This window comes from Anomalospiza imberbis, chromosome 1 (assembly GCF_031753505.1).
Source record: "Anomalospiza imberbis isolate Cuckoo-Finch-1a 21T00152 chromosome 1, ASM3175350v1, whole genome shotgun sequence".
NCBI lineage: Eukaryota > Metazoa > Chordata > Aves > Passeriformes > Viduidae > Anomalospiza > Anomalospiza imberbis.
The window spans coordinates 64,292,952-64,318,130 of NC_089681.1; the positions used below are offsets into that span (position 1 = coordinate 64,292,952).

At 44.6% G+C, this 25,179-nt stretch overlaps 1 protein-coding gene and 1 long non-coding RNA gene across 9 annotated transcripts; one reads left to right on the top strand and one right to left on the bottom strand.

The window, feature by feature from the left end:
• Positions 1 to 10,014: 10,014 nt before the first annotated feature.
• Positions 10,015 to 13,754, bottom strand: LOC137476582 (uncharacterized). 2 transcript variants are annotated; one of them, XR_011000449.1, is made up of 3 exons: positions 11,910 to 13,754; positions 11,400 to 11,599; positions 10,015 to 10,230 (listed from the first exon to the last, which is right to left on the bottom strand). It is a non-coding gene; the product is annotated as an uncharacterized lncRNA (long non-coding RNA). The 2 variants fall into 2 exon arrangements; XR_011000448.1 differs by having other exon boundaries at positions 11,400 to 13,754.
• Positions 13,755 to 15,143: 1,389 nt separating this feature from the next.
• Positions 15,144 to 24,780, top strand: IRX4 (iroquois homeobox 4). Of its 7 annotated transcripts, none has more exons than XM_068194971.1 (7): positions 15,144 to 15,286; positions 15,774 to 15,881; positions 19,091 to 20,548; positions 21,484 to 21,735; positions 22,319 to 22,425; positions 23,378 to 23,700; positions 23,891 to 24,780. In XM_068194971.1, the coding sequence occupies exons 3-7, from the start codon at positions 20,504 to 20,506 to the stop codon at positions 24,661 to 24,663; spliced, it is 1,500 nt and encodes a 499-aa protein (XP_068051072.1). In that variant the 5' UTR covers positions 15,144 to 15,286; positions 15,774 to 15,881; positions 19,091 to 20,503; the 3' UTR covers positions 24,664 to 24,780. The 7 variants fall into 7 exon arrangements, with proteins under 7 accessions (XP_068051072.1, XP_068051061.1, XP_068051068.1 ...); XM_068194960.1 differs by having other exon boundaries at positions 20,390 to 20,548; XM_068194973.1 differs by lacking the exons at positions 15,144 to 15,286; positions 15,774 to 15,881 and adding exons at positions 15,999 to 16,123; positions 16,287 to 16,447 and having other exon boundaries at positions 20,390 to 20,548.
• The last annotated feature ends 399 nt before the right edge of the window (positions 24,781 to 25,179 follow it).

Consider the following 25,179-nt stretch of genomic DNA (forward strand, 5'->3'; position numbering starts at 1 on the left):
TACTGGACACTACTGCAGCAGAAGGAGGAATGGCATTTTCTGTCTTTTGGGAAGTGTGGCAGCTTTGAGCCTTTGATTTAACATGACCTCAGTCTAGCCCGTGTTGTCTTAATGGGAAATATATTACCATCCTGATTTGTCCTGATACAGTAATCTCCATTCTTTTGTTACTAGATCCTGAGTGTACTTTTCAAGTGAATGCCAGCAGGCAAGAATCACAGCATGAAATCAGCATGTGGCAAGTTCAAAACAAGGAAAAGATAATAATTCAATCAGTGAGGACACAAGTGTTGGAACTTCTGGCCACAGGATTGCTGAAATTCAGAGCAAGTCAAAAAGGAATCAGGAATTAGTGCAAAAGAAAAAAAAAATCAGAGCCCACTAAACACAGAGGTGTTACCTTTATCAAAGATCCTGATCTGAGGATGCTTGTAGCCTGAGAGAATTTCACTATATTTCTTCCCTAGTGCTATATTTTAGCACAGGCGCCCTCTCTGAACCTCTTTGAAACATACCTTTGATCTCAACTTATGGCCTTAATATTTATTTGTAAAACACTAAATTTTCAAAGCTGCTCAGGATGTTAAAAGTAAGCACAAGTTTCAGGCAAAAGAATTTAATGCATATTTTCCATATAAATGTATTTCAAAAAAATATTTTACCAGATGTGATCACTATTCCCTTTGTTTCCCTTTTGTGATCAACATTTGCTCTTTTATCTTTCTCTATCTATAACCTTTTTTACTTTCATTTGTAATCGATCTTTTCCTGAAAGTACTTATTACTCGCATAGTAAATCTTTCATTGTTTGTACAAGCCCCATGTGCAGGCAGGCCTTGAACTCTGAAATCCTGTAGGCATCTCAATTTGCATAGCAAATGATTGATGATGACAAAATGTGATGTCATATTGGTTTTTTTCCAACTGTGTTCATGCAAAAGCGTTGAGGAAAAAACGTTTCAATTGAAAAGTAACAAGAAAAAGAGTCCTTTAATAACCATCATTAAATAATGCTTCAGCACTGTTCTTACTGTTTGATAACAGAATATCAGAATTTAAGGAGAGATGGCAAGCATTGCTTACACAGAGAAAGTGCAGCAGTGAATTTTACCCTGTCTTGCAATGGGAAAATCCATCTCAATATCTAAAGGAAGGGCAGATAAGGTCTTACAGATACAAATCCTTGCTCTTATGAAGACTAAAATACTGAAAATCCCGATGTTCTCACTGGTGAGGAACAATCTCTCAAACAGATACGTTTTTTTATTGAAAAATTGCAGCAGTTTCTGTAAAAAGGTTGCACATGATTTAGCCCCCAAGGATGAAAACAATTTTCACCCAGTTTTATGAAACTACAAACTCAAATCATGATTTTGAAACATTTCAAGAAATAATGAATTTTTTTTTAAATCTTGGCATGTCATTGTACAAATCTAAAGTGAATCAATATGCTGAATGCTGTGTCCAGGTCTGATTATGCCCTGCATCTCAAAAAGATGGAAAATTTACATAGCAAGGTGAAAGAAACATCAAAGTCATTTCACATTAGATACAATGGAGAAGTGGGTACTTTCAGGGCACTTCCCTGGGGATGGGCTGAGGCTGGACAGGATGCCAGCCCCACACATCAGGATCAGGCCCAGTGACAGTAACCAGAACTTCATCATCTTCGACCCAGAAAGTCCCTGAACCACAGATTGCTGGAAGTTGTAAATCTCTGTAATCTGTTCTGTTCATAAACACTCAGCAGTCAGTATCTGCCACTACTGAAGACGGACAGCCCAGACCAGCCATCTTTACACTATATTCTTATAATGAACAAAGATGGAGAAGGGATGGAAGTTGAGCACATGACTCAATGCCTTGACTGGAAATGGCATCAGCTGGACTACACATCAGACAGAGAAACCAGAATCATTTAAACGAGGCTGTCTGTTTTCCAGATGGAAAAGACTGCCTTTATCTGGCCCTGGTGCAGTAAAATGTTAATTTTGCATACTTTTAATGCTGAAGTAGTCACTTGGTTTAACCAGGGCGAGGTGATTAACTAGAGTGTGAAAAGGTACAAGAAAGGGAAGAAGAGCTTCTTAAGTTGTATAATGAAGTTATCCATCACGTTGCCAGATCGGACAGCTTTTCTACACCTCAGTATAAAAATTGGCTGGCTCTAGAGAGATGATTTTGCTTGAAGGTAAACAAATTAGTAGCTTACTGAGATGACTGTAAGTCCTTTCCACAGAATCACAGAACCACTTTTTTGTGGAAATAATTATTTACAACTAATTTAGTCTTTCATAATCTCCTCCTCATTTTCAAAATCCATTTGTAAACAATCACAGCTTATTCTTAGCAGCTAAATTACAGTTCCATGATCAGGAGACAGGGAGTACAAATGATTCCAATATAGCCTTGTCCATCCAAAACAAGTTTTTGACCACATTCTTCTAACCAAAACATATAAACCCAAATATCTGGCCCAAAGAACCTCTAGTTATGGAAGCAGAAAGGGATGTAGACTAGGAAACAGGAGGAAATGACAAGAAGATGGTTAGAAGGCACCTCCTTTTTCAAAAATTTCTCCTACCTTTCTTATCTCAAAACCCCCACAAGTCATGTCTTTCCCAATGCCTAAAACAGGCATATAAATAAATAAAATCCTTCACATTAAGCTAACAGAGCAATGAGCAGCAAGGCAAATATAAAGAAAGCAAATATCCTTATTATGTAATTAGAAAAATTATTTTCTGTAATATTCCAAACATTTGCGTGAGTATAAATCCGTATTCCTCAAAGAGAATGTGTATGTTTATACAAGTTTTAGCAGCCACTTCTTAAAAGGCTTCACAAGATGTCTCACTGGGAGAGAAAAGAAATTCACCCAAAATATTCTGAAGCAATGATGCAATAGAAGTGGTCCAGAACTGTTCCCAGAGCAAGTGAATCAAGGAGGCCCAGGAAAGAGTTCCCAAAGCAGTCTGTTCAAATGACTGCAAGAGTCTTGGAATAAAGACTTACAAAGAAAGTACAAATATTGCTGACCAGGAAGAGGGTGGTAAACAAGAGAAGGTTAGTCTGATGGTTCTTCAAGACTGTAGGGAATCCACAATCCCTGATGAAAATGGAAGTCTTGATTGCAGGATCTATTTCAACCGCCAGAGAAGGCAAAATACTGACAAAATGCTCCTCAACTGCACAAGGTGGAAGGTGTTCATCCCATCATAATGGACAGAGAAGGTTTGGGGGCTGTTTAAGTCACCCAGTGAATAGGAAATTAGTGCCAAAAGCTCTGTGGAAAACTTATCAAAATTTTATTGAACAACTTTCTGCTTTTGGTGGCAGCAGCTCTGGGCAAGATAATATGCCATAATCCAGTATTAGAACTGAATGTTCTCCTGCCCAAAAAGGAACATATGTCTGTCATAGTCCTCAGACAGATTTTTAGGGGTCAAATATTCTTGTTGCTAAAATTTTATAAAATACAAATGCCATCTGATATTAGGTATTGATAATGAGAATTTCCAAAGAGCAATTATTCATGTTTTATTGGATTTGAAGTTATTCAAAGGTTTTTATTTTCTCTTACAATTGTAAAGTACATTCTTGATTTTTTGCAAAAGCAGTCTAATGCGGCTATGAATAAACTAGCAAAAGTTGAAATAGTGTTGTGAAATTTCAAACACTGTAATGTAGTCCATAACAGAGTATACAAGAAGAACATTAAGGAAACAGATAGCCCAGGAAATAATAATTTTTCTGCATAAAGATACTGGAATCTGTAGAATGGCATATCCTGTCTACAGAAATAAAAATCTAATGGTCACAGACTACATAACCAAATTATAGATAACAATGCCTGGATCAGCAGTTGAGAGGAAGCCTCTGTCTTATTTATACAACTCGTGGATCACAGAATATGAGTTCAAGAGAAAGCAGGACAAAGTTTCTTTTATCTGGTCTATTTGTAAGATTGGTATAGATACAGTCCATGCTAATAGGATTTATTAAATGAACAAACAAACAAACAAACAAACATAATACTTAAATTGCAGGAAGCATTCGAGAGGCTTTCTTAACCTTCCTACTTGGAGTTCTCTGTTATCTCTGAAATGTGCGAATTTCAGAGATAAATGCTTTGTCTAAAGCATTGGGTTTGGGTAAACAACAAAGATTTAGAGAATGTAACAATAGAGGAACCAAACGTTAGACAAGAATCCCATTTCTGGTTTTTGGTCTTCTAGTTAGGTGCATATCATTAACCTAGTCTAATTTGCTACTGGATACTTACAGGTGCAAATGATTTTTTTTTCTTCTGTCTACATACTAGGTATTTCTAATTTTTGAAGCATTTGCAACAATGTCAGTTTTTAGTAACTGTTTTCAGTTTAGGGCAGGTTTCTTCCCATTTAGGACAGACTATACTTTCAAGGAATGAAGCATGTCCATAAAAGATTAACTCATTTAAATTGCTTTTAAGACAGTTGCATGCTAAAAATTTTAGATCAGTGCATTCAAAGACTGAGATGAAAAATAGTCTTTCTTTTATATATATTTCCCTTATATCTAATTCCTCAATTATTTCTGGATTTCAGAATAGAGAACTCTTCTGCCACACAACTCTCCAGTCTACCTTTCTTTTGTCTCTGTTCAAACGTTACAGATACTTACAGAGGGCTCAATATAGCTATTGAAAATCAGGCTGCATTTAAGTGAAAAGTTCCCTGAAATGACAAGTTCGGTACTACCTCTATTCTCAAGGTTTCCAATATGCTAAAAAAAAAAAAAGAAAAAACCAAAAAGAAATACTGTAGAATTTCTAACTTGGAATTAAAATTAGAATGCTTTGACTAAGGGACATTATTAGCATATGTTCAATCAGACTCACAGAACACCTGATTTCAGGTTCCTATTTTGCTCTTTTAGAGCTGAATCTTTCTCCACAAATTGCTCTGTTTTACCTGCAACAGGGAAAGATTCCAAGAGGTTTTTTTGCTTCTATATCTACTGACCTATCACAAGACCAAATCTTACCTTACTTTCATATTTGTTAAATCTCTAAATGAAATTGCCTTATTAGATATAATAAGAAATAATTAGATATAATAAGAAAGGGACTTATTCATCCCTTTCTGCAAATACTGGCATAAGGAAATGAATTCCATCCCTTGACAGATAAAAGATTTAAGAGCTTTCTCCAAAAATGTTACCTAGTCAAAGAGATGCTGAGCATCAGCTGTGGCTTACCAGAGTGGAAGCTGCTGTTGCTCAGAAACCCTGGAAAACTTCCGTGGGTTCCTAAACGTGTACTTTGACTCCTGGTTTGGTTCAACAGCTAAAGAAAGAATTAACGCTGACAGATTCCCAAAGAGATATTGCTGCCAGAAGGGCAATTTCCTCTAGACTGGTTAACAGCAGTCCGAATAAATCTGTCTTCAATGGAAATTTTAAAACCGAGACCATGAGTTCTGTGTTGGGGTAAATATCCTCAATAATCTTGGCAGTCAAGAAAGGGGAAAGAAAAGTGGAATCTGGAAGAAACATGGGAACGGCTATTCTGAAACAGAACTACAGTATATCCATCAAGTGTCCTATTTCTAACATTGACTAGTACCATCTGCTGCAGAGGAAGACTAAAATACCCTCTCATAAACCAGCTTGAGTTCATCAGTTGGCTTATGCCCTAAGATGGGTTTTGTCTTTACAAATCTTGTGGATTGATAAAGTAAGATGATTCTGGGTATTTTATTTACCTGTAGAACTGCCCTTCTCTGGAATCTTACTCAATGATGGTATAAAAGCCAGACTGCTATTTATGTGTTTAAAAGTGTTTTGAGACAGGCCACAAAATTTTACTCATTTCATCTATTGCTAACTCTATGAAGTTCAATCTGGTAGAGGAAACAAAATCAAATTGGTTACATGCACAGGATCTGTACCAGTTACACAGATCTATACAGTACTAACACAAACCTTTACTTCCAAGGAAAAGAAAAATATTAGACTTCCACAGGACCTTTGATGGGATTCAGCTGCACTGGCACATGGTTTCTGCAGTGCACATGTAAAAAAGAAAGAAGCTTTTGGTGTGAATGTCCTAGGACTTCATCTGTCTTGCTATTTTTTTACTATAAACCTTTTTTTATCATCTTCTGGGAAACATCTTCAAAGTTTTATTTCAGCCAAGCTTCTATATTAGGCTGCTTTAAGTTCCCTCTAGCATTTACTCTGTAGTGTTATTCCTAGTTGGGAATGCTGTCATTTGCTTGAAGGTAAGTTCTTTGAACTTGATTTTGAAGATAAACAATATTCTTCTCATTCAGCTTTCCAAAGCACTTCAAAATAGCTTCCAGATCTAAAGTAATGAACAATTACTATCCTTAGTGGAATTCACTAATTGCATGATTCATATATAACACAAGATACATTCTTTATTTGTATTGTTAAAGCTTTCTTTTTCTTGCTCTATCTATAAAATATTCAATTGTAAATTGGACTATTCAACAATTTTCCTTAGTGTGTGGACTTCTATACAAATAACAAAACAACAAAAAGTAAAAGTGGAATTCAACATTAAAAAAAAATTAGCCTGTTTCTCAGTCAGTTTCATGTGGATTTTTAGTGCAATCAAGGCAATACAAGAGGAAACACTATCGCTCAATGAAAGAAAGAAATAAAAGGACAAGAGAACTGGGACTGGACTCCTGAAGTTCAGTTTTAATGACTGTATTTTTACAAATTCATAAATATCCACTCTGTCTGTCTCTTCTGGTAATTCTGAAGTGCCTTCGCAAAGCTGATCTGAGTTTAAGTTCTCTAAACTGCAGGTGAGCAATTCTGGGGATTGTTTAGCTACCAAGCCAGAGCACTTGGTAATTCCAGGGGGAAAAAATGATGGATTAGAGAGCCTTATACATTTATCAGTGATTACTGAAGCTAGGATTCTTTAAAGTAAATATATTTCATTAAGTGGTCGCAAAAAAAATTGCCTTTGGTTTTGTTACTTCTTCTACAAAGAGGTCAACTACTACAGTCACATGACTCTCAATTTGCTCAAAAAAAAAAAAAAAAGCTATTTAGGAACACAGATCTCAAGGACAGTCATAACATAGACCAGGAGAACAAGCTGCCCCCTCAATCTTTCTGTGACCATCTCTGCTTTCAGAATCGACTGCAGTTCCTCCATCTGCCTTTTCCCAGCAATGTAATTCACATAAAATATTTTAAATAGGAAAAAAATTGGTTTGCAAGTGCTACTTACATTTTTGGAATCTTCAGCATCTATCTATAGCTTTTTCATTTTTAGATCTTCTCAGGTTTTACTCCGCTGTGCTTTCTGTTTCAAATCTTTTAAGTTTCATGAAAGAGCAGTCAGCTGGGACTGATGTTTCCAACACATCCTCCTACAAATGCTTGGCAAGCCTAGAAAGCACTGTCTGAGGCCCAGGAGCTGACAGAGTTAGGAGATCTTGCTGTACACATCAATGTAAGGTGGCTATCTGACTTAGGGTAAGAAAACCTGATGAAAAACTGCAAGCCAACAACAGTCACACAGGGAACAATAAAATAGATTTGGCCACTCAAGGTTTTAATAGTCGATTAAAGCTAGAAGTGACAGTGGGTGAAAAAGCAAGAGATCAGCCGAGCTGCCACTTTCAAGCCTGGGCAAGCCCCAGGGTGCCTACACTTTGGTAATGGGAGGGACAGATTTTCTCACGCTTGTCCACTCTGACTTCTTCATTTGGCTGACCACGAGCAGCCAGCAGCTGGCACAGGCACCTGGCCAGACTGGTAATTGTCATCCTTTCATACTTCTGCAGCTTGGAGCATCTGGAAATGCCTGTGATGCCATGGGCTGTCATTGACCTTTGTCTCCATTGTGTCGCCTCAGGTGAATTTTCCTCCAGGTGATGCGCAGCAGCTGCAGTACCCAGCTCCACCAATGCCACTCCTGGTTCTGCTACATCCCCGAGCATGCTGGGTTTGAGTGTAGTACTGACATTTTCTTGGTTCCTGGATAAGGAACCAAGTGCAATGCTTGTCCTACTCTGCTCTGCTTTCAGCCGAAAAGCTAGGCTGGCATAGGAACAGAGCCCCTTGGGGAGCCTTGTGCAAGACCTAAATGTCAAACAGGACACACTCTCTGGGGACACGTGTGGCTGCAGGTGTCTGTTCATTGTCTTTCACCTCCCCCAGCTGCCTCTGGATATGGGCAAAGACAGGAATCTGAGTTATCTTCCCAAGGCAGGCTCTTCCTTCAACATTATTGAGGATTTTACAGAAATTCCTTGTCTCCCACTGCCTATGTCTTTAGGACTGAGATCTACCTGCTATGAAATCGGATTCTTGGGAGAGAAGGAGGGGTGTTAACTGGAAAATACAATGCAGAGGAAACAACACCTTGCAACAAACATGACTACATCTCATATCTGTCTGCAGAGGCTCTTGCAAACCTAAAAATTAGACATATGAGCATACCTTTTTCCTTTGTGAACCATATTTAACCTTGTTTGACAGGTATTTACAATTAAATGATTCTACTTTCTAGACAAGTTATCCCAGGTTTACCCAGCTTTAATCTGAAGCCAATATTTTGACTTGTTTTTACTTCATCTCTTCTGTATTACTGCAACTGTTTCTCCACAGGTTAAAAAAAAAAAAGAAAAAAAAACTGTTCAAGCATTTATTGAGTTTCAAAACAGGAGGGAGAAAAGGGAGATATGTAGGAATTCTCTACATTTTCTCAGATTTTGTGGAGTTATTTATACGCATAAACCCATGTATTCATAATTAGACAAACAGCCCATTTGAGATAAACAACCTAACTATTCAAGAAAAAAATGTTTTTGACTGCAAAGTCTCCAGAAAACAAAAGTTCCAAAATACTTCTTAACAGTGGTTTGGAGTAATTGGTGGAGCAAACATTTAACAGAAACTTCAGACTTTTTTATTTAGAATTGACTAACCTGGCTGCAAATCACACTTGATAATTTGGTGGATGTGTCTGTTACGAGTATTATGGGTATTTGCTGTCAAAATAAACATATTAAACTGTCTTTTACAGCCTGCAGTCCCTGATTAAAATGGTTTTTACTATTTTTTTACTCTGATGAAGCAGAGTTCTTTAATGAGACCTGAGTCTTGTTGGTGGTTTTATTTTTGTATTATATTTATTACAATTTAAAAATTACTGTTACACTACATGTGTATTGTTAGTGACTGTATCTTTTCAACTGCAATCTGCTGTGGATGTTTCCAAGGCTCAGTGATCCTCCCACCCACCTCACACCTGCATGGTGGGAAATTACTTAGAGCTATAGAAAATAGTTACACAGTCATGACTTAACATCAATATTAAATGCTCAAAAATTCTAATGATGTTTATGATTTCAAATGCTCAAGGAAAAGAAACAAAAGGGATAAAGATATATTTATCCCTATTGTCATTCTTTTATTTTCTCAATTTAATGTATTTTAAACACAGAGAAAATATTAACATGCTACCAACAAAATTGTCAGTGAGTATTGAAAAGAAATACCCATTGGAAAACATTGCAATTAGTCTTTAGTAGAGTGTTTTCAGTCTTCTCATAGAATTTAGTTCTTCCAAGCAGTACACACTTCTCTACATGATTTCCCTCTGTGTACGGACATAGATTAGCATGAATGTACATGTGTGCATAGTTCTGGTTTCTAAACTTATTTCTAAACTTTCTGCACTAATGAATAATACATGTGCAGTTTAACTGTGACACAAATTTATAACAAGCAACCATTTTGAAAATGTTAGAAGTTAACCCTTATCTCCATGGTCTGATGACCATGGGTCTATGATCTGTTTTCAAAGCTGGGTGCACGGTGGACATTACGGAGCAGGAGGAAAAGTCCTCCTGCAGAACAGAGAACCATTGCCAAAAAAAATTGGCTGGTAGCAATTGTTCGGCCTCTACATATTTCTTAACACTTTCCTGCTGTTGAGTCACACTGCATTATAAAATCACCTTGCAAATGAGAAAATGGTGTTTGTTTAAACACTTTTCTTTTACAACAACCTGAGATGCTCATGAACTATAGGCTAAATGTCAAGGTATTTACTCATGGAGGTAGATCCTACTGAGCATTAGCTGGCATCCTATGTCAGAGTGTCACTTGCAAAAGCTGAAGGCATGCCATGACTGCTTGAGATTTTAAGCACCTTGCAGAGCCATGTGGGTGTTCAGGGCAGAGTGATTAATTCTAGGAGCAGGAACAAAAAGGAAAAAAAAAAGAAGCGATTTGGCCCATAATTGGAGAGCCAGTCAGGTGCCCACGGCTGTGCACAATACAGATTGCAGGGTGTCACTGCTTCTATTGAATTCAATAGAAAACTGCTTACTGGCCTAACAAGGACAGATTTAATCCTAGACCCTGAAATATCTCCACAAACCAGTTAATTTTCAGTATAAAATGTCTAAATGTATGCTTTATCAAGCCACTTTTATGTTTCGCTGGCCCCTTTATCTTGTGTCAACCAAAAATTCATAATACCAATTTTGACTGAAGGCTGGCTTTAATTACAATTTCTTTTACAGGTCTCAACTGCTTTTTGTGTCCTGGGAAATGAGAGCAATTCTTTCTATCATATTCAGAAAGAAAATGAAAAGGTTGGTAAATGTATAAGTAATTTTAACTGATTCATTGATCTGAATACTTTTAAAGTAATACAGTAAGTATTTCTGTCACACTTTGAAGTTAAGCTTGGAGCTCAGTTACATCCCTTAGGGTTATTTTATAGCCATTAAGAATGTGTACCTTTTATCTGGTGCCTTCAATTAATTGAATTTCAAAAATATTCTCAAATGTTTTTAGAAAATCATTTAGTACCTGGAGGACATTCCTGTGTGATTTATTGTTACAGTAATTAAAAGCAGTGAGTATTACACTGGTCACTGTTGGAACTCCTGTCTGCCTTTGGCTATATTTTGGTTTAAGTTAAAACATATACTACACTTGAGAGACTTGTGAAGGGAGCTAAGAAAAAAATTAATTCTTTTCAGATTGCTTCAGAATTTTGGCACACTTAGAAAGAACCTCTTAAAGTGATCACAGTGATATTTACATGATAATTGTATGCAAGCACAATTAAACTTCTACATTAAACAATTAAATAGTGCTTTTCCTGCTATGGTGAATTATTCCTGACTACCCATATTAGTATTCTGTAGTTCTAATCAGTGCCATAAATAATTCTCAGTTTTACACATTCTGCTCTGAAGCCATTATTAAGAACTCTCAGGAAGAGTTAAAACAGCTAATGAAAATAATTAGCAGGAAAAAAATGATGGTTCATCCTGCATTGAAAGATAACCCTAACTGAAAACTACAAACACTGCTTTAATTGCATCTTTGTTTTCTGAGGCACTCACAGTTCTCTTCTGTGATCCCTTTTGTGCAAGAAGTGACGGCTCAGGAGCAGCGTTTAGCAGAACTCCTCTCTCACGGGAAGACCGGTGGGGTTACACGCCTGGCCCACGTCTCTTCGCTTGTGAAACATGGAGGAAGGAGCTTATTGCTGAATTGCTTCCCTGGAGCTCCACCTCAGCAGCACGGCTCACCTGGCCAAAGTCTGCAGCAAAGACTCAGTGCAGGAAGGAGAACTTGGTGCCACTGACTCACTTGGTGTCTTTTGCCTTTACAGCATCTTCCAAGAGGCTTGGTTCTGCTTCTAAGTCAATGAAATTATGCTCTACCTAAAAAATGATCCTCTCCACCCATCCACATATTAAGCATACTAAGATAGCCTTAGCTATTTCTCTAAGCACATCATTTTTTTTTTCCAAACACAAAATAAATATCTTTTGAAAATCATGGGCTCACAAATGGAATTTTGGTAATACTTGCTTACAAAATTCTTTAAAACATAATCATGAACCTACATCTTTGTGGACTACAAAAGACGCTCAGATGACCACACAGGAGCTGAAAATAAATATGGATTATTAGCTTAGGCATGCATTTATGAATAAAAGTTGAGTTGTACAGATTCTGGCCAATACAGGCCAGTACCAGATAAACATTTCACATTTTAGCGTACGCACTGAAGTCATTGTTCAAAGTAATAACCTATCCTTTTAATAAACCATCCCCGTTACACAGAAATGCCTAAAGGTTTTCTAGTGTGCATCAGTCTTTTGAACATCACATAATGAATTTAATGTGAGAAAAGGAAAAGAAATGTACCTGTATGGATCCCTGCAAATTAAGACAAAGCTTGCTGCTCTGAGGCTACCACATAATTTGGCACCATATAACCAGATGAGGACAAAAATAGTTTGAGTGAAAATCTGATTTCTATCCATGTATTTACTACATTCTGAATTATATTGGCTTTCCTGTGAAATTATTCCAGTTAAGTAAATTATCTCAGAGGTTTCATGATTAAGCTAATGTGTTTCTAGGGCCTTCATAGTGAACATAAGTTATGATACATGCATTAGTATATTATTCCTTGACTAGGTGTGATTTAGTAACCTCTACAGGAAAATAAAGGCCAAAAAAGTAAGCAATCAAGCCGCTGTTTTCTCCCATCTGGTATCTTAGAAAGTAGGTCTTCGAAATATAGCCATAGTGCCAAAGGAATTGACACTGAAAATTAAATGATATTCCCTTTCTGAATGGAAATATGTGGTGCTATCACCAGTGCTGTTCATCTAATGACATGGAAAATTAAGGGTTATGACCACTTGGTATCATTTAAAATGGCCTTTTCACAGCAGAGAGGGCATTGCTCTAGCTACAGAAATGGGAAAGAATGCCAAAGAATGCCAGGATAGACAGGACAAACAGCGCTTCTACAGTGAAAAGAGCTCCTTTTAATAGTTTAAACATTAAAAATGGTTGAAGCCTTGGCATTATTGATCATTTAAACAAAAATAAAAAAGGAGAAAGACAACCTAACAACATTATGAATGGCATAAAGCAAGATCTGCAAATGCCCTTCCGGCCTTGGATTCTGTCCCATGTTTTTTTTTTGGGAGTGCTGCCCAAAAGCTTTTGCTCTTGTTGCAAGCATCTTCCCAGATTTATCAGTGGCCAGTGTTCCCTCAGTGTCCATCATGTCACTATGGTTGACCTGCCTGCATGTCTACTGGGATTCCAGCTCCACTTAGTCTGGTTGCCCTCCTGCCTGGCTAGACCAGTTTCTGACAGAAAGCCACTGTGCTTTCTGCTACGTAGGTCAGAGTGGCAATGGATGGCAATTTCCAAGATGTGCAGGTCGACATGAGCAAATTGGAAAAGACAGACTCGAGTCTGCTCACTTCCTTTAAGCATTGCTGAAATAATTAAAAATGTTGATCTCGTGGACCCGAGGTTGTTATATTACAAGACTCATATTAATGTACTGATACTGGTTGTAGCTGTTAATATAAAAGATTACTCTTTGAACGATGCCTCCTGCCCTTGAACATCATATTTCAGGGCAGGGAGGCAGCTGAATCCAGCAACCCCCCAGCACCTCACCACCGGAGTTCCCCCCGCTGTAACTCTGCCGTCGGGAAAAGCGGGGACGGCCTCTGGCCGAGCACCGGCGCCGGAAGGGGGAAAGGTTTGGAGGAAAACACTGAAAGGTCCCGGTCCCCTCAAAGCACATTAGGGCCGAAGGCAGGTGTCACCTCCGGGCGGCGGATGGTGCCACCCCGCTCTGTAAAACACGGGCTCGGCCGGGCAGGCAGGCGGCTGGACGGGGTCCCCGGGCAGCGGCGGGGCTCCCCCTGCACAGGCAGGGCACTGCCCCGGGGAAGTCGGCCGGGCTCAGAGGCAGCCCGGGGCGGGAGCCCGGGGCAGCGCAGAGGGACAGGCCCCCCGCGGGACGGGAGGAGAATCCAGACCCGCAGTGCCGGGACGGGGAGGGCACACACGCCTGCACCCCCGGGGGGCATCGAGGCAGCCCTGGGCGGGCAACCAGGGAATCCGCGTCGCTGAGGGTTTGTTACTCCGCTTTAAAATGCGAAGGCTCGTGGCACGATTGGCTTTCTGCTTACAAGTGCAGATGGGGAGAAGGCTCACGTTTTCTTTCTCCGTGTGGTTTCTCCACATTGAAAGCTGCAAGGGCAATCCGAGGAGGGAGAAAGGGGAAAGAGAAGAGGATTTCCCAGTTTTAGCATTCATTAGATTTACCTTGTCATTGCACTACAAGGTGCTGCGTGTGTCGAACATTACGAGCACGGGGCCATGCAAATGACACAGGCGTGAAAGAGCCCTGGCAAGAATAAATCTGTCGATGTACAGATGTTCCCTATTAACGTTACTGTTCAGCCTTGGTGGTTACTGTGGGAAGACACCGGATTAAAAATTCCTATTGCCACCCCACCTCTGCTGAACCTTTCTCCCCACACCTCTTTGTCTTCGCTTAATTAGGTAGGATATAACACTCTCTTTTTCTCCTCCTCTGTCTTATTGAGACGTCTGCCCAGGCTCACGCCTTTAAACAGGAATGATATTGATCCCTCCTCCCCCTTCTGTCAATCCCGATTTGTCCCTTTTCCTGCTGAACAAACAATTAAGAAAAGAAAGTACCGGGCGCGCGGTGGAACTTGTCATGCACAGGCTCCCGCGGGTATCCCGGGCGCTGCGCGGCCCCGGACACCGGACCGGAGCCCGAAGTGGCCCTGGGCGCCCCGGACTGAGAGAGGGTGGCGGGAGGCTGCGCACCGGGAAAGGCATTTCGGATTGGGAGCTCGCTGCCTGTCCGTCCAGCCTCGGGCCCGTGTAACTTCTCCGCAGGAGAGAGCGGCGGTGGCAGCCTGCGGCTGAGACCGGGAGGGACGGACGGCCGGACGCAGGGACGGGCGCAGGAGGACGGAGAGGACGAGCGACAACAGGCGCTCCAGCCCCGACCTGCTTTCGGCTGCCGCCGACACCTGTCCCCGCTCCCCGCTCGGCTGACCCCCACCTCCGCCCGGAGGAAGCCCCCGGTGCCCGGGCAGCCTCTGTGGGGCTGCGCCCAGGGTGGGCAGGGACGGTGTATCCCGCCTCGGGGGCGCCGCAGGGAGCGGGTCCCCGGTGCCGGGCGCTGCTGCGCCGCCCCCCCTTGCCCCCTCCCCGCGGCCGGGGGCGCTGGCCCAGGCAGTCCCCGGCAGCTCCGCGGCGCCCGGCCTCGCCGCGCTGCCCCTCGGCTATGAATAAAGCCGAGGCGGCCGGGGGGACAGGTACAGGTGCCCGTCTCCTGTGCGCAGGGCTACGCCGACGTCCCAGCCCGCCTCCTCCAGCGGGAGGGAAACAAAGACGGCGAGAGAGGCAGGGAGAGTTGCCTGTAAGTTTAGCGCCTTTCAGTCGTGACTCGCGGAGATAAATTATAGTTTGGAGGTGTGCGCAGTTAATCACCACCACGGCTGCCGTACAGCGTGTGCAACCCGCAGATCATTAGGTTAAATGGAGGACATTCGTGTCCTTCCAGAATCAATGCAATTATTGTTGGCAACAAGGACAACAATTGGAGTGGCAGCACTAATTCTACTAACCTGCTATTAATTATGGTGTCCCCCACGCCCCAGACGGCGTTTATAACCCGCGGAAGCAAGCGGCTCTGGCTGCTTCTGTTTTAAAACGGGAAAAGTTGGAAGTGGAATGCCGGGTCATGTTGGAAAGTGTTAATCAGTAGGAAAGAGTGTGATCAGTGGAACTATTCACTTGAGCGTCACTCTGGTACAGGGGGTTAGTGAAGTGGCTGTGGCGCCTGGGGACTGAAGGCTCCGTGCCGCGCCGCGCAGGTACCGCGCACTGAGACATGTCTGCGTTAGCTCCCCGCAGCTCCCTGCCACGCCAGCCAGCGCACGCCAGAGGAGAGAAGCCCTGCCATGGCACAGCCATCGCTACCAGGTTTTAACCGAAGCCTGGCGTGATCGCAGGTAAAAAATTTCTTCCTTTGGTGGTGATGCCTGTGTGGCTCTGTGTGTGTGTGTGTATGTGTGTGTGTCTCTATGGAAGCGGGGGGTGGAGGGGAGCGGTGGGGCTTACCACCCCCCTCACCCCCCCTTCTCCTTCGGAGCCTGCTTTAGCAGCAAGGCAGCTGAAAACGAACTGCTGGAGGGAAGAGAAACTATCCGTGATGAATCATTTGGCTTTGTGCAATCTTTACCTAGGACAGAGGGTAAATGTATTTTAACATACGTGTGTTATTTCTTGGGAAGGGGGTGTGGATATGATATTCAGCGAGCACTAAGGTAAGGTACTGAGTCAAACTTTCTGGATTTTAAGGTGAACTTTAAAAAACAGAATTTGACCTTGCAAGCAGGAAAGTTTTACCTTCGCAGGGAAGTAAGTTGAAGCTGTCGGCTGCCCGAGAGCTCAAAGGTGGTGGCGTCTAAATGCCTGCGGATCTGCAGTACTGGGGGTACAGGAGCTGAGAAAGGAAGTCTTATACAATCTTTGCTTTGCTAATGAAGGCGTAGTTGCAATGCTGTGCACCGAGCAGGTAAATGTGGGCATGTTGTAGGGTCCATCTATAGCCATGGAGCAGCTGCCCTGGTCGCAGCATTTACTTCTCTTGCTGAAAAGTTTTGTGTGTGTGTGGGTGTGGGTGTGTGTGGGTGTGCATGTAAGAGAGAGAGAGAAAGACAGAGAGAGAGAGAGAGAGAGAGAGAGAGAAAATGCTGGCTCTAGTTCTTAAGTGTGAAAAGATAATAAATACAAAGAACAGAATGAGCATGTGAGGCCTTTCTGCTTTAATCTAGATTGTTTGCCAAGAGGATTGAAGACTTACAAAATGAAAGCATTCAAATGGATAGCTTTGAACAAACTGATTTTACATGTAGTTGTAAACTGAGTAAATTAATTAGCAGTGCCTTCTTATGCAACTGTTCTGTTGGTCATCATGGCTCTGCCAATCCCAAGCCATGGCATGGGTTTGTGCAGGTCGGAGGCATCGTCTCGCTGTCCCTCGATTCAGAGTGCAGGAGGTGCAGTTACACCTCAAATTGGCTCAGGAAAAAAACCCAATCATATTTACTGCCAATAGCAAGTTTATGGGAGCTAACCTTCTTGAAAATGTTGTAGGCAGCCCGCGGTTCCATGTCAGATTCCAAATGGGCAACATGTAGAGCTTCACAGCATTTGTCAGGTGGTGTCAATGTTGCTTTAAGTCTGTAACATGAAAACAAAGCAAACTTGACTGAAAGAGCTCACTAAAGTCTGTTTAGCCCATAAGCAAATTCCGTTGCTGTATTATTTCCAGGAGTGGCAATAACCCCTCCAAAACAGAAGGCGATGAAAATGCAGATAGTAAGTGTAGCTGCATTAACTGCCTCTAGATCATGTTCCTCAAGACGTCCATCAAAGCCTGAGTCCTTAAGAGGTTCTGTTTTACCTGCTGTGGCCTGTTCCAGCATCACACTCTTTCATTCTCATTCCATGTTTTTACAATAAAATTTGTATGAGCATTGGCTCCAGGTACTCAGAGGAAAAGCTCATAACCCTAGGAGAGAGACCTGGATGGGCTTTGGATGGGAAATACCTGCTTGCCTGAGTGTGCAGGCTGGTTCTGACCAGAAGGGAACTCTCCAGTGTTTCCTATTGATCGTAATGGGTTTCCTGGCTCAAACTTTGGAGAAAGCTGTGTGTGTTTCTTTCTTGAAAGCTGTTAACTGCACTGCACAGGAGAGGGGCTTTGACGAGGATCAATTTTTATAGAACAGCAAAGACTTGCATTTTCCAAATGCTTAAGGATATAGCCCACAGCATTAAGCGTCTTTGCTTGGATTTGAACAGTGTTACCTTGTTTATGTGCAAGAACCACAAAGGTTATTTTAAATCATTGTGGGGCTTAATGCATGTTTGCGCTCTGGCACCAAAAATTTAAGATGAAATATAATTGTGTTGAGTTTCTTATCAACAAAGGGCCATTATTTGTAGACTGTAAGTGAAACAAGACATCAGCAGTGGGGGAGGACATAATGTCAGCTTTCAGCGTTTAAGGTTATTAAGTTTTTTTGACACTTTTTCTTTTTGTTTGTTTGTTTTGGTGGTTTTTTTTTTTAATGACTGCTTTCTAGGGAATACAGATTGGAACTGACACAAAGCTGACCGGGGGTAAAGTAATAGAGCAGGCAGGCTGCAAAGAAAAATGACAAATAATTATCATGATTAATACAGGGAAGTTCAGTGTGAAAATGGGCATCAGAGTATTTGCATGGCACAGTGAAAGACAACTGTGATATATAAATAGACAAGGACTATAAATATTGAATTTCTCCTTGTATTTTAAAGTTTAATAGACTCATCTAAATATCAAAACCTGTAGTGCACCGTGGGCCACTGCGGAGTTGACATCTGCAGTGGAAAAAAAATAAATAAAAACTAAAAACACCAAAAAAAACACAACTCCAGGACATTTCCCAAACTGTAGCCTGGAAAACTGGGAGGACTTCTTCAGGCAGTTCTCCAGCTCTCCCAGCTAATTATAGTGCTTTACACCGAGCCGCTCTTGAGATAAGTGCAACTATTTTCTTCCCTAGCACCGGTGAGTTTTATTCCGAAGCTTAAACAAACATCCCCCAGCGCAATGGGCACTGGAGGCAGAAGGAGCAGCACGGAACACTGCGTGCAGACCATTGTGTAAACACTGGGTGTCTTTTCTTCCCAAACAATGCAATAGTCCGTCAGCACTCTGCACAGAAGGAAGCTGCTAGTATAGAGTCGGTAAAAGTATTATTATACCTTGGCAGCACCGGGGTATAGTGCAGGAGGAGGAATAGAGAAGCCCTTCTATAAAAGAAACCCAATGGCAAAGTTATTAATATTCTCAGAAATAAAAAGGAATTCGCATTTCAGGTGAGGAAAGAAAAAGCACTTTCTTCCCATCCAAAAATCAATACAGAATTCCAAACCGATTATTTATGTCATTTGATTCCTTTTCTTTATACGTTTCTCCCGGCTATAGATACTGAGCTGTCAGGATAATTTGCATGTACTGTATCTGATATCTTTTATTTGCAAACACTCTAAAGCGCCATAAAACGCCTCTCGTTGTAGTCTAACTCGATCTGAGGACTAGTATTTTCATCTGTAAATTAAAGCAATTACGCAGCAGATATTATATTATGTGTACTGTGGTCTCCAGATAGTCATCAATCACCCTCAATCGAGCTGTCAGTGTGGGCAGATTCGTTTCTGGGAGGCAGTCTTCCAGCTGGGGAGAAGAAGAGAATATCATCATTAATTAGAGTGTGACCCTGGGGCTATTCACATGTCTGAACCCAGGAATCTCTCTGAGCAAGTCTGCACACCATGGAGCAGCGTTCGACTGCACCAGCAGCCCAGCTTCAGCCTCGGAGCTGACTCCTCCGCTTCCTCCGTCCACCCGGGGGCCGCCTGATTGCCCTGCCTCGGTGGTACCGGCCGTCGGGGGAGAGCTGCTGGGGCTGCCAGCATCATCCCCCCACGGCCCGTTCCCTCCGAGCGCGCAGCAGGGGGGGATTGCTGCCTGCTTGTGTGTGGGGGGGTCCCAGACCCCCAGAGGGTAGGGAGGCTGATAGCAGCGGTGGGATGGGTCGGGTAGAAGGGGGTGTTGGAAGTTACAGATGGGATCAAAGTATTTTTAAAGTGAAAAGTCACATATTTTCCATCATTCCCCGGAAGACGCTTGTAGGGTTTCCTACCTGTAATCACACGCCTGGAATAAAAGCCGAAAAGAAAAGGAGGATTGCTTATTATGTGCTTTATTGTCAGCGTTAGCGCTAATTTTAACTGTTGATTAAATCTTAAATGAAGACTCAGTCGTGTGTCCCTTCATATGTCTTGTTTGTAATTGAGACTAATTATTACTGTGGGGTGGGAAGAAGCAGCTGCTCATTAATTAATTTCTAATTAAAAGTGCTTACTAGCCTTTCAGTGACTGAGGAGGGTGGGGAAAATAGCTGATACAACATTGATCCTTCAGATTAAAAACATTCATTTCCTTCCCTTGCCTGCAGAAATATATGTGTTGCAAGCAGTCGTTGCCGCTACTGAAGAGCTCCTCAAACTTTTCTCCCCTGTTAGGCAGGCTGAAGGCGATGCTAGAGAGTCTTTTTTTCATGCCAGGGAAAAGATTCCCGAAAATGAGTGTTACACTTACAGGCAGGTTAATTTAAGTAAGTTTTGCGTGACGTCAGAGGCTCGGCTCTTTTAAAACAACGTGCTTGTGAGCTGATGCATTTGTATCACTTTTCTTCTTCCCACCTTTTATTTTTCCGTGGGTGCAAAGTATTTATTTTTGCAGTCACGTCTGCCAGCCTTGGAGCCTACATGTAACAATTATTTCTGTGTCGTAGCTATAGTGGGGAAGGTGCTAAAATCGCTGTACATATTTAAAAGAAAAAAAAAAGTTTAAGTTTTCATGTAAATAAATTAAATGTGGTTCTCTGCTTCATCCTATAAGCATCTAGGGACCTGTGGTTACCAATCAATTGGTACAACAGAGCAGAGCCAGGCTGCAATAGCGTGCAGATCAGACGCCTCGCCTTGTTTCTAGATAACTGGGAGCCTCTGTACCATGTCCTATCCTCAGTTTGGCTACCCTTACTCCTCTGCACCCCAGGTAAGACTTTTTGCCTACCAACGTTAATTGATTGAATTTCAGTCCTTATCGATGCCTTCCGTCCGGGATGAGGGCGGCAGCGATCCTCTTCCCGCACGCGGTAGCAGCAAAGCAGATGCTCGCTCCACAGCTTTCCAAGACGTCCAAGTTCTGTGTCGGGCACCAGTTTTAAAATGGGATGAAACACGCGGGATTTAGGGTGTTTGGGGATGATAAAGACGCGTGGGAGATGATTACAGAGATGAGAGAGGTGAGAAGGGGAGCTAGAGATCCCCAATCCCCACCCGCACCCTCCCCACTTTTTTTTTTCTTTTTCACGATTAAATTCACAGTTTATCAATTAACCATGGATGTATGGAGGTCCGCCCGTAGAAACAGAATGGGATATTCTAAACCATCAGGTTAATAACAGATGCTTGCGTGGCTGCTACAAATCTGCAGTCAAAATAAATATGCATGAATGACTTCGAAAAAAAGGTTTTAAAAACGCAGATGGGAATCATTGTGCTGCAAGAGGAGAAAACGGTGTAAACCCCAGTCTTGTGAAAACACCTCAGGAAAAGTTAGCTTTTAAATGCAGAGGGCCTGAGGAATGTATTATAGAGGATTAAACATCCACAGTCACGGGGCGTTTGGTTGTTGTTGTTGTGGAGTCGTTCTAAAAAACTGATAAAATACTTAAATACTTGCACCTCTGCGCTTCTCCAGAGCGTTTCTATCACGATTGAAGTATAATACGGCAGGGGAGGGAGGAGGGCAGGCGACACCCTTAAGCTATGACCTGATTTGGGAAAAAAAAAAAAAAAAAAGCCCAAACCAAACCCAAACAAAAACCCACCAAACCCACACAATCTAAAAGCAACCGAACCCAAACTTGGTTACACTTTAGGAAATTCCCCCCACCCCGCCCTCAGCACCGCTTTCTTTCCCTCCAGTTCCTGATGAGCACCAACTCCCTGACGACCTGCTGCGAGTCCAGCAGCCGGACGCTGGCTGAGACGGGGGCGGCCGCCTCCGCCCAGACCCCCGTGTACTGCCCGGTGTACGAGAGCCGCCTGCTCGCCACCGCCCGACACGAGCTCAACTCCGCCGCCGCCCTGGGGGTCTACGGCGGACCCTACGCCGGGCCCCAGGGCTATGGAAACTACGTGACCTACGGTACTGAGGCTCCCGCCTTCTACTCCTTGGTAAGCCGCCCCGGGGGATGCTCGCTCGCTCCCTGCCGTCGGCCCCGCGCTCCCCCCATGGCCCGGGGGCGGAGGCCGCTCGGCGGGACCCCCTCTCCGGGCGGGGGCAGCCCTGGAGGCTTCTTCTCCGCCCCGCCGTGCCGCACGGCGCTCCCCGCGTCCAGCCCTGCGGTCAGCAGCTGTTCCAGCCCGGCGCTCGCTCCTCACGGTAACGCAATTAAAAGTCGCGCCTGACGAGCTGGCGGCCGAGTGCGGAGGGCCCGTCCGGGCGAGCAGTTTAGGACGACCCATACCCAGGCTTGCAAAAAAATGATGCGATCTTCCCACACGGCCTTTTTTCTTTTTCTTTTTATTTTTTCCCTTCTTTTTTTTTTTTTTTTTTTTTTTTTTTTTTTTCCCTGCACCGTAACAGCGCGAGTTAATGTCCCTATTGATGCCGCCGGGCGCCGCGGCCGAGGGGCCCCCGGGAAGGTCCGTCGCGCCGCTCCGGGACGCGGGGCGGGGGAGCCGGGCGGCGGTGCCGGGCGGGGGCCGGGCTCTCCCGGCGGCGGGGGCTGAGGGCGGCGGGCGGTGTCTCTTGCAGAACAGTTTGGACGCGAAGGACGGGAGCGGCTCTGCGCATGCGGGCATCGCCCCGGCGGCTGCCTACTACCCCTACGATCACACCCTCAGCCAGTACCAGTACGACAGGTAAGCGCCATCCCCAGCCCGGCCCCGCTCGCTGCCCTCCACCCCCGCCACCCCCTCCTCGCCATCGCCTCCCTGCCCCGCCCCGCCCCGCCAGCCCCGCCAACCCGCCTCCTCGCCTCTCAGCATCTCCCGGCCCCAGGCATGTCGCCTCCCATTTCCCACACCGACACAGGGTCCTCCGCCCCCCGGGCGGGCGATAGCGCGGGGGCAATCCCTCTTATCCGGGGCGGTAATTATCTTTCCCTGCGCGGAGTCAGGCTTGGGCATCCCGTGTCTATTTATTAGTTTTAAACCAGCGCAAACCCCCTTACACACCGCTCCCAGCTCTGAGGCCCATTGGGCGCCAGTGACCTTTCCTGGAGGATGTGCATTAAATATTCAGTCGCAGCCCAGTGTCATCTGCGTTAGGTTCCTACAATTTCAGGAACAAAAGGGTAGAGGAGATTACTAATAAAAGGAGTGAGAGGAAATATATTTCTATTAACACTTACAGCCTGGGGTCACCCCGATGAATTTTGCTTGGGGAGGACTAATAAAACGAGAGGAAAGTGGTATTTCTGTGAGTTTGCAAGCTGCTAGGATTTTCCTGATGCCCGAAATGTTGACATTGACTTTACCGCAAATAAAAGCAGACGATTCCTTCCCTCTTTCTGCCACCACCGTCAAGGCAGAGCGGAAATTTGCATTGCCCGCTGCTTCTGCTGGCTGAGCCCTTCCTTGCTTTCCTTCCTCGGCCTGAATTCTCTAGGCTGGTCTCCCTCATAAAGCTGAGCTGTCCTCATCCCTCTTAAAACCGAGCTGTCCTCATCCATCTTCCCCCTCTCCGGTCCAGCTGCGCTCTGGGGGGTGCCGCAGGCAAGCGGCCGGGCCGAGACTCTGGGACCCCGCGTCGGGCAGGTGCGCGGGGGTGAGAGCGAGCTGCCACATCCCGGGGCTTCCCCTGTGCCTGCAGGTACGGGACGATGGACGGCGGGACGCGGAGGAAAAACGCCACCCGTGAGACGACCAGCACGCTGAAGGCCTGGCTGCAGGAGCACCGCAAGAACCCCTATCCCACCAAGGGCGAGAAGATCATGCTGGCCATCATCACCAAGATGACCCTCACCCAGGTCTCCACTTGGTTCGCCAACGCCCGCCGGCGGCTCAAGAAGGAGAACAAGATGACCTGGCCCCCGCGGAACAAGTGCTCTGACGAGAAGCGGCCCTATGAGGAAGAGGAGGAGGAGGAGGAGGAGGGTTCGCAGGAAGAGACGATGAAGAGCGGGAAAGCCGAGGGTACCCTGCTAAAACCAGGCACTTAGCGGTGCGGCCGCGGGGGCTCGGCCGGCAGCTCGCCCGCGGGGCGGGCCTCGCTGGTGGGGGCGGCCGAGGGCCTCGCTGGTGGGGGCGGCCGCGGGGCAGTGCGGCCCCGACAGTGACCGTGTGTCTTGTTTTTGCTGTCCTTTCCCCCGCCCCCGCCCCGCAGAACCCACGGGCAAGGAGGAGAAGGAACTGGAGCTCAGCGACCTGGAGGACTTGGACGCCGCCGAGTCGGAGAGCTCGGAGTGCGAGCTGAGGCGGCCCTTCCCACACCCGCTCCCGCATCCGCACCCGCACCCGCTCCCGCTCCCGGGCGGCAGCCACCCGCCGCGGACCGCCGAGCTCCCCGCCAAGATGCCGCCGCCGGCTGCCGCCAGGGAGGAGGAAGAGGAGGAGGAGGCGGCGGCAGAGCGGGTGCGGAGCTGCCTGAAGACGGCGGCGGAGGAGTGCGGCCCCGACCCGCTGGGCGCTCGGCAGCGCGGCTGCGAGTCCAAGATGTGCTTCCAGCAGGGGCAGCAGCTGCTGGAGGCGAAGCCCAGGATTTGGTCCCTGGCGCACACTGCCACCTCCCTCAACCAGGCCGAGTACCCCTCCTGCATGCTGAAACGGCCGGGGGGCTCGGCCGCCGCCGCCGCTCCCGCCCCGGTCAGCGTCATGGACAGGCACCAGGACTCGCCGGTCACCAACCTCAGGAACTGGGTGGACGGGGTGTTTCACGACCCCCTGTTCAGGCACAGTACTTTAAATCAAGCCCTGAGCAACACAACAGTTTCCTGGGCTACCACCAAAGGAGCCATTCTGGAAACGGGCGCCTTGGGACGCGCGGTGGGGAACGGCGCCAATGTGCTCAAGGGGCAGCTCTCAAACCTGGCCCACCATGACTCAAACAAAGAGTTTCTGGCGTTTCCCAAATCAGGAAGCAAAATGTTTTGTTCCTAACAGGCCCGCCGAGGGGCAAAGGACTTTCTAACGCTTGAAGAGTCAGCTACACTGAAAAGAGACTTGCAAGAGTTTAAATTTAAATATAAAACTTTTTCTTCTTCTTTCTTTTTTTTTTTTTTTTTTAAACAAACAACATAAACGAGGATTTAAAGTTCAGTTTGCTCAGTTCAACGGAAAGACTTTTGCTCATTGCTGTTCTGAACATTTTCTCCTGGCTGCGACTTTAAGGGATCAGTGTCGTGAAAGTTATTTAATTCCATGTCCAAAAAGCACGTACTATAGTGTAGACCTACTTTAAAAGTTTACATCCGAAAGTTTACAAACGGGAAATTTTAATTCAGATTTAATTTAAGGCATGCCGACATTAGTTGTAAAGACTCTTCGAGAGTTTTTCCTCCTGATTTCCTTGTTAGCATATAATTCACAAACAGCACTTCTACTAAGTTTACACCTACTGCACAAATTTATCTTGACAAAAAAAAATATGTTAAAAGGTATGCTCACTCCAATAAA

What these genes read in the sequence shown, in the direction of transcription:
- IRX4 (XM_068194971.1), top strand. Translation starts at nt 20,504, where the DNA reads ATGTCCTATCCTCAGTTTGGCTACCCTTACTCCTCTGCACCCCAG. An exon ending in CTTACTCCTCTGCACCCCAG is followed by an intron (nt 20,549 to 21,483) that starts GTAAGACTTTTT and finishes CTTTCCCTCCAG; the next exon opens with TTCCTGATGAGCACCAACTC. An exon ending in GAAGAGCGGGAAAGCCGAGG is followed by an intron (nt 23,701 to 23,890) that starts GTACCCTGCTAA and finishes CCCGCCCCGCAG; the next exon opens with AACCCACGGGCAAGGAGGAG.